The following is a 12,841-nucleotide window of genomic DNA, read 5'->3' as shown; positions in this document are numbered from 1 at the left end:
TGATGCAATTATACTGCATATGTGGAAAAGCTCTGCGATAGCTCACTTATTTAGTAATTTACAAATGCCTGCACCTGATGTTTGTGTCTGAAGTGCGATATATATTTTGAATTGAACATTTCAACATGCCAACAATGATTTGAATATGACGAGCTCTTTTTTGTCTGTCAGTCTCCCTTCTGTGAAACATTAAGTAGGGCCAAGCCCAGTTCAACCCAAACTGAAAACCAAAAACCAAAAAGAAGTAGCCAAAAATCTTTGCATAACATGACGCTGCAGATCTGCACTTATTCCATCAATCATTCCGGCAATTAAACGTATTTATATTGAAACTATATGCACACATGAGCCGAGAAATGAGCGTACCCATAAATTTGACTTTAATTTGAATGGAAATAAGTCACTCGAGAGTGTATGTACGTGTGTAATGTGCATAACAATTGTCTGCAACACATAATGTACTTTCACTTCACGGCTAAGTAAGCCACAAATGTGGTTGGTTTTTCTTTCAATTGTGTACTTTTATTTTTAAGCTGTTACAATGTCAGCGCGATCCCATTAAACGGTCAGCCCCATTTTTCAAATGATTTCGATTCCTCCAAAAACGCGACCTTGTCCAATGCGAATCCAAATGCGAATGCGAATCGATGCAAATTCAGGGCGTATCATGAACCACTCACTCAAAAAAGAGTGCTCTGTGTGGCAATTGTAATCACGTATCAAATGTTGTAGGAGGACTTATGGGGCTTAATGACACGATGCCAATCACATGATCGCCAAAGATCGTACATGCGAGTACATACATATATGCAAAGGGCTTGGGAGTGCAGAAAATGAGGAGATTTGGCAATCGGCGACATCGTAGATCGAAGTTTGCTTGAACCCATTCAACCGCAACGCAAACGCAACGTCTGATTCAGATACAGATATACAGATAGCTTTTCACAGATAGATAGATGGCTACATGGCAAAACGTTTAGAGTCGAATTTGGGTCAGCAACAATGCACTTGTTGGGTTCGATTTTTGACTCGGGTGTGGCCCTCCTCCGATCGCATTGACCTCTTCTTCTCCGAGTGCCAAGCGATTAATTGGGCATGATTATCTAATGGCAAGCCATCAATAGAATTGCATCGAAGGTAGATATACATATTTTATATAGACTTGCATGTCGGAGGAGTCAACCGCAAATGTAATTTACATTTACCCGTGGGCACCGCATGCCTTCCAAAATGTGTGTTGCAGTTGCAAATGACAAATTCGGGAAAGTTTTCCAATGCTGTTTTTTTTTTGGCCAAGTTAACAGCTGTTGGCCGAGATCACGTAGGGTTACAAAAAAGAGTAGGGAAAAACAAAAAAAAAACCTTTAACAATGGCCCAGGTCGAGGGTAGAGGAACTGTGATTCGAACGGAAGTGAGAAGCGAGCTGGGGGCTTTTGGCCACCCAAAAAAACAGCTGTTGTAAATCAGCCAAGAGAGCCAGCGTCGGTCGCATTATGGCCAAAATGAGCGTGAGAGAGCCGACGTTTTGTTTGCCGCTCGTCGTTTGTCGTTTGCCGATATAAAAGTGCAATTTGGATTCGCAGCCAGCGCAGATACAATTGTGGCTCCATCGAGGTTTCAGTTAGAGTTCATATTTGATTTCGAATTTGAATACCAGTGCCCGCGTCGTCCCATCGTCCAAGTGTGATCTAGTACCGAGCAAACGTAGACCGTAGCAACATGCAACTCCTTTTGGTGACGGCCACCTTGGCGATCTGTGGTGTGGTGGTCAGCGGACAGCAGGGCGTGGATCCCGCCTACTTGAGGCAGTACTACCAGCAGCTGCAGCAGCAGCAGCAACAGCAGGCTCAGCCCCACGATGGCACGCCCATTTTCGAGCAGAACTCGGAGCAGACGCAGCAGTACGTCAACTCTGGCCAGCAGATCAGGATCAAGGATACGGTGGCGGAGCAGATTCGGGCACAGCAGCAGCAGGGCTATGTGGCTCCATCTGTCCGGGATTATCAGGTGGGTTTGCTTACCACATATAAGCCATAATGCGATCTCTATATGGTTGGATCTGCAAACGTTTCGCAGCAATATCAGCCACAGCAGGCCGCCTACCGTCCACCTGCCCAGGCCGCTCCTCAGCCACCCCGCAGGATTCAGCAGTCCTCGTACCAGGCTCCGTCCACTTCGGTCCTCGGCAAAGGACAGCACAAGTTGTCGCTGCAGCAGCCAAACGAGGAGGAGGAATACGATGACGTAAGTAGACAGTGCACAGCAAACATTTAAAACTTATTTTCATACAAATAATGGGGATATGCACAAGTAGTATTGAAACAAATAGGTGAAAGAAATGGTTTAGCAGATACTTATGGAACACAGAAACCTGTTTAAATCAATGCTACCTCCTAATGAATAATGCCTAGAGAAACAAGTTCAATTAATTGAACACAGCCATTTTGACACATTATATTAAAGTGGAATCGATCCTCTTTTTGCGGTGCACCCAGCTAGAGTTCGAGTGGGACTTTCGCGCACTTTCCTTTTCGCTTCACTGCAGCAACAGCAACTGCAGCAGCAACTGCAACAGCAACTCCAATAGCAACAGCAACTTCAATAGCAACTGCAACAGAAACAACAGCAACATAATTACAATTGAAGCATGCAATGGCATTGGTGGAAGTATCGGGGGATCGGGGGAGTGACTCTGACTTGGGGTTCATTAACCACACTCTGTGTGGCAAGAGTGTGGATTTGGCCATGGCCATATGTGTGTGCATCGCATTGTGCATGTTCATTGGCCCGGGTTCGCTCCTGGTCCGGTCCGTTTGGCCACTTAGCCACCGGCGATTGTTTATGGCCTTTGCATGCGGAAGCTGGCGAATATCCGTTACCAAAGTGACCATAATCCATCAGGCTTAATGTGGCGGCCAGTTAACGAGATGGGATTGAGGTGCTCAGTTGGCGTGTCATCCTTTTTCCCACTTAAAAATTGATGGCCCCAACAAAGTTTGATGGGTTTTTGTCAAGGAAACGGTTACATGATATACAAGTGGCTATTTCACAAGCCTAACATTAAATAGAAAAAAGATAAATAGACACAAGGAAATGGTATACATGAATACTACTTGCTTGGTGCAAAGATATATTATATTAAGTAATTGCACTTTACAGCTCACTGTCTCCGCCAGACAATCACTTTCAAATGCGACCCATTTACCTCAATCCCCCCAGTCGCCACTCCGTGCCCAAAAGATCTGCAATTCGGAGCCCAATTCCCACAACAATGAGCTCCAGTGGACATGGCACGCATTAGAACCGGCTTGCAAACTGGCTTTGCCTTTCCAATTTTTGGCCAGCAGTTCTGTGGGCATTCAAGCTCTTTGTTTTTTGGGCCACCTCAGGCCTTTAAGGCTACTTAAAATAGAGAACGAGGAATCGATTTGTGATTAGTGATTTGTGGCCACGCCTTTGAGCCACGATCTTCTTGTTACCTTAACCCAGTTGCCAACAATCTTAGATCCGATTGTCTTGGCCAGCCGAAGGCCTTGCTGCCATTGGATCCTCACCAGAAACTGCGGGGAAATCGCAACAACCTTGTGCATAAATTATCAAATGCCTCGAGGTATTATGGGTGGTGGTGGTACTTCCATCGCCTGGTTGCATAAACATAGTTCGCAGTCATCGGATCGCTGCAACGGACCGGCACTTTGAATCCGTGCGATTGAACTATTAAAATATATGCAAGCGGCTCCAAATTACTTTCACTTGTGCGTGATCTGCGATTTGGAGCTCCGAGTTGCACAGCCTACGCGCTTGCGCCTTGTGGCGTTGATGGTGACGTAACCAGCGTCTGGACACGTTTTTTGGGCCAGCCTCTAAAGTGGGTCAGCACCACGTTGCAGTACGCATTTGAAGTCCCAATCGAACCCCACACACCCACAAAGTGTCCACTCGGATTTAATTTCTTTGAGAAAATGAATGGGAATCGGTACGGGGTTTATTGCACAATTTAATCAGTTTTCAATGGTCAATTACTTGGCACCCATACCCATATCTTTAATCTATCAGTAAAAGCCCACTTAAATATTTATATGATCTCAATTTTTTTATTACATTTAATTCAAAACTTTAATGCAACATGGAAAGTAATAGAAATGAATAGCCTTACAGGAGAGTAATAGTATACATGTGCTGACATTTGATTTGATTTGCACTTAGATTGCGTATCTATCATATTCAGTTACAGTTTCAACTAAATCCCGATGAAGTAACTAATCTCTGACCGATGTGTTTTAGCAAAACTCCTCGTACCAGTTTGGCTTCGATGTGAAGGACGACGAGTTCACCAACTACCAGAACCGCAAGGAGATCCGCGATGGTTCGGTGATCAAGGGCAGCTACTCGGTGGTGGACTCCGATGGCTTCATCCGCACCGTCAAGTACACGGCCGATCCCAAGGAGGGCTTCAAGGCCGAGGTCATCCGCGAGCCCACCGACATCGTGGTGAAGATACCCACACCCCCGCCGCCGACGCAGTTGCTCCGCGCTGGTGGCCACAAGGCCCAGCAGGAGTACAGCTCCGGACCCAGCAAGCAGCAGTATCAGCACCAACAGCACCAACAGCACCAACAGCAGCAGCAGCAGCCACAGTACCACCAGTACCAGTAGGGGATTCGATTGGAGCAGATCGAAGACTCTTGTCGAAACACTCTTGAAAGTTCCGCAAGTCCATGTAGTTTGTAAATATGCCGAGACTCGATTGGCACGAGATTATAACATTATTCTATTTTATGACATTCATTTAGGTTCGACTTTCTTGTTTAGAATATTAAATTAAAAGTTTCGAAAAACTTGAAATGTGCGTGATGGATCATTTTATTTGCGGCGAGGTGCTAAAATCAAACCAAAGAAGAAGTAATATAAATTTCCCTTGCTCACCCCACTTTCACTAAAACTTCTTCTCAGTTTTTGAAAACCCATGTGTCTTAAGATCATCTTAGACTGTCCAAATTGAGGTCACACCAATGTCTGCCAACCCAAAGGTAAACACAATTTTATTTGCGTATAAATCAATGTCCTAACCCCCGAGCAATTGGCAAAGTTCATAAAGGACGAGCACCAAGAACCCAGTGACACCCAAGGCAGATCTAAGGACAACCCGTTCGGGCAGTCGCTGACAAAGGCCATCTAATGGAAGTTCTCACAGTGGATCGTGGTCACCGAAGACACGGCTTTCGATTCGGACCCGGCTGGACCGGTCAGACCGGTTGTCCTTTGGGAACTCACGCCGCAAAAGCAATAGGAATAGCAACACCAACAGCAATCGCAATCGCATCGCAGTCGCATCGCAGTGTCCTTCTGCAATGTCCTTGCATAAATTAGACGAGCGTGTGAGAACTTTGAGCAGCCGAATATCCCCGGCTTTGATGATGATGACCTTATCGCCCAAGAAGACGACGGCCGGCGATTACGAACCGGTTCTGGACAGTCTCCAGATGATGAGCTGAGGTGCGATGACTGACAGCCAGTCGGGATCGCTTCGCTAATGACCCGCATAGCGGGTCAAAGGTCTCGTAACCCATTTACATAGAGTATAGGTTCGGGGACTTAATATTGATCTGATGCAAGGATCCCGAACATGTGCATGGTCATTCGCGACCGGGGACGTTCCAGCAAACAACTGGACATTAGGCCAGGCCGCCGGGCATTTGTGTCATTTGCTCGGCCGTCTTGGGATGGATATGCAAATGAGGCAAATGAGGCGAGTGCAACCCCCGAGGTTACAAGATATAATGCCCTCACACATCTTCAACCCCTTCGTCCTGCTCCTTAGTCATTTACATATCCCTTACGAGCGACCCGCATGATGGACCGACTGTCTTGTCCTGTAAGTGAAGTAACTGCAGGACATTCGGGTCACTTGGAGGAACCAGTTTCCGGCTAAAGGATGGCCCGTCGCCAGTTGACCTTTTTGGATGGCCCAGTGCCCGCTGAACTTGTGTAACCGGTTGGACAGTCCACTTTTCCGGAGCGGCGTGAGAAAATCTCAAATCTTTTCCGAAGATGACCTAAGACAAGAAGCTGAGGAAGCTGCATTTGTATGCAAATCTTTTGCAGTGATTATTCCAATTTCACGCCAAATCATTGCCCTTAAATAAATAATACGCCAAAATTATGAAAAGTCACGATTTATGCGAGTTCGGATGGGTATGTACAAAGAGTTTCTTTTCATTTTGTTAGGGGGAGGGTAATGTAAAGGAGGAGTATGCAAATTGAGGTCTGATCTCAGAGTTTTCCCTGCGCCAGGTCCCAACGGTGTTCGCCGTGGCCTCCTTGACGATCTGTCCAAATCACCTAAGTCCGTGAAGTGGTTGGTTGAGAGGGAGAAAGTCTGGCGAATTATCTGGAAATTTATTGAGTTGGCTCTCAAGCTCGACTCACCTCGCCCTTGTAGCGATTCGTGCCTCGCTGCGACTCAAATCGCTTTTCCTGCGCCTGCGGATGCTTCAGGACGTGACCATGACTCCGCGAATCGGGAGCATCAAAGCGCATGAAAATATCACTAAAATATTAGATAGTAAAATAAAGAAAATATGTTTAAAACCAAGGGTTTCAAATAATTTGTGCGCTACATCATATAAATTTAAAATCGGACAGTAATTGGGTTTGCCTAATTGTTGGTTTCATTTGTCTGAATAACAGCCACCATTTTGTACGAAACTTTTGACTCACTTTTCACCCTTTTTCCTCAAACAATTTTCCTACTTAAAAAATTGTGAAGCTCATTGGGTTAACAACCACCATTTTTCACTAGGAAAATCCTATTATTTAATTACTAACTGAACCACCACCGCAGTTTCGTGATAATTTCACCCATATTCAAGCCAAAATTTTCTGAGTGATTGCATGAAAATGTATGTTAATAAATTTTTGAAAAAAGTGGATGATTGATTGTAGGCATGAAGTGCATGCTAAGAGCTATTCCAAAATAATGAGCAACCACCACTATTCATTTATATCTCAACCCATTCAACTCACTGAAAGTACTTGGTTTCCTTGGCACTTCGGTCACTTGGACTTCTGGTTTCGGCCACATCCGTGTCCAGATCCTTGGCGTACCTCCTGGGTCGTTCGGTTTGGACGTTCTGTGAGGGTTGCTGCTGCTCCTGCAACCTGGCAATGCGAGGTGGAATCACGTGCAACACATCGCTGGTAAAGAGAGCGGGTGGCACATTGAAGAGCTGCTGCGGCTGCTGTTGCAAGTGTTGCTGCTGCAACTGCTGCTGCTGCAAGTGTTGCTGTTGCTGTTGCAAGTGCTGCTGTTGCAACTGCTGCTGCTCCTCGGCGCGACGTTGAGGCTGCTGCAGCGAAACGCGTTGCACCGGCAGATAGTTGCCTTCATATCGGTACTTGGCCAGCTCGGCATGTGGAGCGATGGTCCGCTGCTGATACTGGACACTCTGCTGCGGATACAGGGGCGGGAGGGGCGGGGCAGGAGCGGGCAACTGCTGCTGCTGGTAATCCAAGCCCAAGGGCTGATAGCTGGGTCGATAGTTGAGCAGCTGGAAGTGCGGTGTCTGCTGCTGGAAGTGAATCGCCGGCGCTGGAGCCGCACTATAGCCGCCCACAATGGGCGTGGCAGCTGAAGCATACTCAAATCGCCGAAGACGCGGTGCATCGTAGTACAATTGTCTTGGATGATAGAAGACAGGTGGCTGCTGCAACAATGCCGGTGAAATGAAGAAAGCCAAAAGCAGGAGCAACATTTGCATCTTAAGTAGTCCGTTTGGCTTTCCAGGGGGCAGATCCATCGCGTTGCACTCTCGTCAAATTTGTGGCAGCATTTTGACAACAACATAGCCATTTATAGTTGGCCACCTTTCGGGGCTTGGCCAAAAGCCGGAAGTCACTTGCCCAGCGATCAGCGGTGTGTGAAATCGATCGACGCTGCTGCCCCGGATTGTGCAATGCTCCAACGGTCAGCTGCAGGTATTGCTTATATAAGATATGCCAAATAAAATGGAAAAAATTTTAAATACAAAAAGAAAATAGAAAACAGTGGAAAATCAGCTAGACTGGCGGGTATGAGACCTAGAATCAAACTGCTGGCAGCTGGCGGCCTTAGCCATCATCAAGGTCAAAAGCTTGGGCTATTTAGCATATAAAAAGTATTTCGGCAAATTCATTGTCAACATCTGGAACTTCCGTTGACCGTTAGAGCCGGCCATATCCAGTTCTGGCTGATCCTGATTGGTCGCACCGCATATCCTGGCAGCCTGTTGCTTCACTCAAGGGGTTGAAAGCCTGCGATGTGACCTATAAGCACTGGGCTTTTCAACCCCCTGTCATCGTTGGAAAATCACCCCCTAGAATTTCGGCCAGCCGATCCTTCCTCGTCGAGCTGCGCAGTTGTGTAGCTCATTCGACTTCTGAAGTTGAAACCCACAGCAACACCAAGAGCAACTCCTCTACCAAAAAACCAAATCCATAGCGAAACCCTATTTGGATACACCATCGCAAACGAGTGAAAAGGTGAGTGCTTTTGATAGTCATAACACATTTATAATATAGGGACACGAGGTCTGTTCAACTCATCAACATGCATATGTACGGGTACAAACTCCAGATCCACCAAAGTTACATTATAGATACGATTATAATACAAAGATTGTGGCCTCCACGATAGAGACTGCTGCAACAAATTTTCAGTGCTTTCGATTTGGTTCAATACGGTTCACAACAGAGCCAGAGAAGATTGAAGATCGGTGGCCTAGTCCGCCATGTTGACATTGTTCATGCGCATCTTGGCAAAGTCCTCGAATACAATATTGTCGTCGTCATCCTGGTAGTAGCCCTTCACATTGCGATGCTGCTCGATGGACTTCATCTTCTTCATGGCATTGGAGCGCTTCTTCTCGATGGTTCCTAAACCGCATCAATGAGATCATAAGCCAGAAGTGAGGGAGGTAATCTTCTAGAGCTTACCCGGTGCCGGTTGGAGCAGCTTGAAGGGCACATCCGTTTGCATTTCGCCTCCCAGAGTGCCGCAGTTCAGCTTGATACGCACCGAGTACGAGATGACAATACCACAGGCATCTCCCGTGGACTTGCCCTCCTGCACCATGGTGGATGAGGCCAGGTTGACATCCTCGTCCTTCAAGTGTCCATCCAGGGCAATACCTGCATGCACAATCAATCAGACTCCATTAGAAACTATCCCAGATTCCAGCAATCACAAGCAATCCTACCGTGGCGATCCTTGTTGTTGGCCGCCAGCGGAATCAGGTAGAAGGTCTTGGTGAGATTGGCGCCCGGAGTGATGGGGCAGCCCTCCTTGGTCTCCAGCTGGGCCACGTGCTTGCTGAACTGCGCGTTCACCATGGTGATCTCGGTGTGCTGCACAATGAAGCACTTGATGCTCTTCACCGACTTCTTCGAGTTGTTCGACACCTGAACGGTGGCAGCCGTCTTCTCGCCATGATAGTAGATCTCCCTGTCCAGCGTGACCTCCAAGCTAATCTTGCCGTTCGAGAACGTGAATCCCTTGCTGACCAGCGAGCTGGGCAAACGCTGGCCACGATTGAGGGGAGCATACTGCAGTTTCTTAATGACCAGACTGACCATGCTGCGCTTGTGCTGGCGATCGTCCTCGGAGTCGCCCACAAATGCACGGATGGTGTACTCCACGCCCAGGGGCTTTCCATTGTCGTCGCCCTCCTGCTGCAGAGTGACGGAGCTGGGCGAGTTGGGCGGGAAGTGGAAGGTGAATGGATGGGCGTTGCTGCCCAGTTTGCGGACCAGCTTCTCCTGCATCGGTGTCATCTCCATGTTGGGATTGGTCATGGGCACGATTTGCTCGCGGCACAGGATTAGCTCCTTGGAGAACTTCACTCCCATGACCTCGTCCTCCTCGCGGCCATAGCGATAGGTGGTGGCCAGTTGGCCAAAGACCTTCCTGTTCTTCAGGTAGTCCGGCTCCACGACAATCACTCCATCGACGGGATCACAGTAGTCGATGTGGTCGATGAAGTCGCGGCGGCCCAGATAGAAGGTGACCTTGCCGTTGGGCGTGGCCTTCTTGAAGACCTTCACGGATACAACCATTCTGGATTATTAGATTTTTTGACTTATAGATCTCTTTGATTCCTGGCAAATGCAACTGGATTCGAGGCTAAGGCGGGCGATGCGCGTTATAGAGTTTTCCGTTCGGCGGAGGAAAATGCGAAACCCAAGTGCCGTGCAACCTGCTTATATACCTTTGCCCTGGCCCTGTCCGTGGGTCTTCATTCTGGCCACTAACTGGATTTGCGCGTTATGCACTTGTTTGTTGGACAATACAATACCAACACACGACAAAGAAAATAGAAGCAGCGAAACTACGTGGAAAACTGCAAACATGCTGCTTCCAGGGGTTGGTCTATTTTCTGCGCAGTTTGCCACTTGCCCGAGCAAATTGGCTAATGTCAAGTATCTTTTTCCGATTCCGACCTAGTGCGAGGTCATCTGGCCAACTGTTGAATAATTGGGCATGGTGGGCAACTTGGCGCAGGATTAGCATCCGATTTGATGTTACCGGGTTGTTATCAATTGGCCAGTCTGGTTTTTTTTCCCAGCCAAACATTGGTGGTCAGCAGGGGGAAACCTTAGAAGTGTTAATTTGATCAAACGTCGATGTATTGATTTGTATGCAAGTTGTTTAGTAGACATACAAAAGGTCGCAATTTATTATAGATAAATGTTAGATTATATATAAGATATTTGGTAAATATTATAATATTTCCTTTTTCTTTGCAGTTGAGATCTAAAACCAAGATGCAGACTCAGACACACACCACCGCAGATCGACATGGCTACAGCCTGCGCTTCTCGCCCTTCGAGGCTAACTACTTGCTGCTAGCTACAAGGTGAGTTTAATCTTATAACTTACTAACCAAATGGAAACTAACCTTATACCATTTTTCCGATACCCAGCCAACTTTACGGTCTTGCTGGAGGTGGTTCCCTCTTTCTGCTGGAACAGAACTCCAACGCCAACTCATCCTCAGCCACAGATGGCCAGAGTCTCGGAGAGCTGTGCCGCCTTGAGTGGTCCGATGGATTATTCGACGTCGCCTGGTGTCCGTATGCCGCCGATATCGCCGCCACTGCCTCCGGTGATGGATCACTCCAGATCTGGTGCGGATTGGACGGCGAATCGGCGAGCAACCAGCAGACGCCGAAGCAACCGCTGATCTGCCTGCAGGAGCACAAGAACGAGGTGTACAGCCTGGACTGGGGCGAGAAGTGGAACTATCACACACTGCTCTCGGCCAGCTGGGATTGCACACTGAAATTGTGGGACTGCAACAGACAGAACTCCATCACCACCTTTGTGGGCCACAACGATCTGATCTATGGGGCCAAGTTCTCGCCCCTGATCGCCAATCTGTTTGCTAGCGTAAGTACCGATGGACACCTTAACTTATGGAACTCTCTTGATTTTGCAGGTAAACCCCTGATGAGCATCGAGGCGCATGCGAGTGAGGCACTCTCCTGCGACTGGTCGCACTTCGATCGCAATGTCCTGGTCACCGGAGGATCGGATGGCCTGATTCGTGGCTGGGATCTGCGCAAGATGAGGACCCATGTCTTTGAGCTGTACTCCGGAGAGTTTGCTGTCCGGCGATTGGCCTGCTCACCGCACTCGGCAGCGGTTTTGGCATCGGCCAATTATGATTTTACCACAAGGTTAGTGTGATGGTCTTAATAACCTACATGTATGGTTAGTAACAACTCCCTTTTATAGGATCTGGAATCTGGAGCGCGGCGAGTCCGCCCAGGAAATCAATGCCCGGCACACAGAGTTCGTGTGCGGGTTGGACTGGAATCCCCACAGGACCCACCAGTTGGCCGACTGTGGCTGGGACTCCTTGGCCAGCGTGTATACCCCGCAGTGCCTGAGTGGCGAACTGATCGTCTAGGTTTTGTACAGGGCATGCCCACAACTGGAAACTGGAACTGGTACTCCCTAAATACCGAACACACATGTGATAAGGCGCTAGTGGCGTCGAAATAGCCAGGCCTACAAGCTAAACTATAGCTGAGCTATATGCAATGCCTATAAGGAACTGAGGACAAGGACGAGGACTCATCGGCACAAAAGATGACGTGTAAATAGCTGTGTGATAAACCTCAAGCAGGTGCTTCAAAATGTCAATAAAAGCTTACATATATCACGATTATTGTATGAATTATATGGTTCTTCTGCTGCGCTCTGTGTGTTATTATTATGCCCTTCACAATAAGTTGGCCTGTTGGCCTCTGGCTATAATTTGCACGCGGCCCTTGAGTTAACAAGAATTTAACGGATCTCGGAATTGGAGTTCGAATTGGTTAGGTGGCAAAAGCCAAAAGCCAACAGACGCTGACGGAGATGGAGATTGACTTGGCATCCCTATCCGGTTGGCTTACCTCTGACCAACTGACCAAACAAACACGCAATAAAGCGCTAATTTGCTGCAACGTTTTATTGCCCGAGTGGAGCCGAAATCCCTGCCATTCCCGGAATTGACACTGCCAACAAGGTGGATGGATATGGCCCAAAGGTGTGCCAGCCATCGCACCTTTTCGGCTGACATGGTGTGAAATGGCAGCAGTTGCTCCCTGGTATCCCACATCCCATATCCCAAATCCTGGCACCCCGATCCCGTCATTATCAGCCTGGGACTGAGCTTTAAGTGCCACTCGGGGCAAATATTTGCTTTGAAGCCAATTGGCGCTGATTTCTTCTGACAATTGGGGGCAGATCGGGAGGACCTTACTCTCGATTCCCGACACCAGGGAACAGCAGCTGCTGACCTGCAATTATCTGCT

At 47.8% G+C, this 12,841-nt stretch overlaps 4 protein-coding genes across 6 annotated transcripts; 2 read left to right on the top strand and 2 right to left on the bottom strand.

Annotated features, from left to right (window-relative positions):
• Positions 1–1,576: 1,576 nt before the first annotated feature.
• LOC6532680 (alpha-protein kinase 1) lies at positions 1,577–4,846 on the top strand. The gene is made up of 3 exons (XM_002093388.4): positions 1,577–2,008; positions 2,078–2,245; positions 4,286–4,846. Exons 1-3 carry the CDS (start codon positions 1,721–1,723, stop codon positions 4,655–4,657), a joined length of 828 nt encoding a protein of 275 aa, XP_002093424.1. The 5' UTR covers positions 1,577–1,720; the 3' UTR covers positions 4,658–4,846.
• Positions 4,847–6,160: 1,314 nt separating this feature from the next.
• On the bottom strand, positions 6,161–8,233 carry LOC6532679 (putative uncharacterized protein DDB_G0271606). 3 transcript variants are annotated; one of them, XM_039373464.1, is made up of 3 exons: positions 7,028–8,233; positions 6,431–6,551; positions 6,161–6,380 (listed from the first exon to the last, which is right to left on the bottom strand). In XM_039373464.1, exons 1-3 carry the CDS (start codon positions 7,798–7,800, stop codon positions 6,162–6,164), a joined length of 1,113 nt encoding a protein of 370 aa, XP_039229398.1. In that variant the 5' UTR covers positions 7,801–8,233; the 3' UTR covers position 6,161. The 3 variants fall into 3 exon arrangements, with proteins under 3 accessions (XP_039229398.1, XP_002093423.1, XP_043062927.1); XM_002093387.3 differs by having other exon boundaries at positions 6,162–6,343; XM_043206992.1 differs by lacking the exon at positions 6,161–6,380 and having other exon boundaries at positions 6,387–6,551; positions 7,028–7,162; positions 7,386–8,233.
• Positions 8,234–8,442: 209 nt separating this feature from the next.
• On the top strand, positions 8,443–12,204 carry LOC6532677 (peroxisomal targeting signal 2 receptor). The gene is made up of 4 exons (XM_015194034.3): positions 8,443–8,521; positions 10,784–10,893; positions 10,961–11,716; positions 11,775–12,204. The coding sequence occupies exons 2-4, from the start codon at positions 10,802–10,804 to the stop codon at positions 11,947–11,949; spliced, it is 1,023 nt and encodes a 340-aa protein (XP_015049520.1). The 5' UTR covers positions 8,443–8,521; positions 10,784–10,801; the 3' UTR covers positions 11,950–12,204.
• Positions 8,530–10,220, bottom strand: LOC6532678 (phosrestin-1). The gene is made up of 3 exons (XM_002093386.4): positions 9,238–10,220; positions 8,975–9,169; positions 8,530–8,914 (listed from the first exon to the last, which is right to left on the bottom strand). The coding sequence occupies exons 1-3, from the start codon at positions 10,091–10,093 to the stop codon at positions 8,760–8,762; spliced, it is 1,206 nt and encodes a 401-aa protein (XP_002093422.1). The 5' UTR covers positions 10,094–10,220; the 3' UTR covers positions 8,530–8,759.
• Positions 12,205–12,841: the final 637 nt, after the last annotated feature.

This window comes from Drosophila yakuba, chromosome 3L, assembly GCF_016746365.2.
Source record: "Drosophila yakuba strain Tai18E2 chromosome 3L, Prin_Dyak_Tai18E2_2.1, whole genome shotgun sequence".
NCBI lineage: Eukaryota > Metazoa > Arthropoda > Insecta > Diptera > Drosophilidae > Drosophila > Drosophila yakuba.
This window is presented reverse-complemented; position numbering and strand designations above follow the sequence as displayed.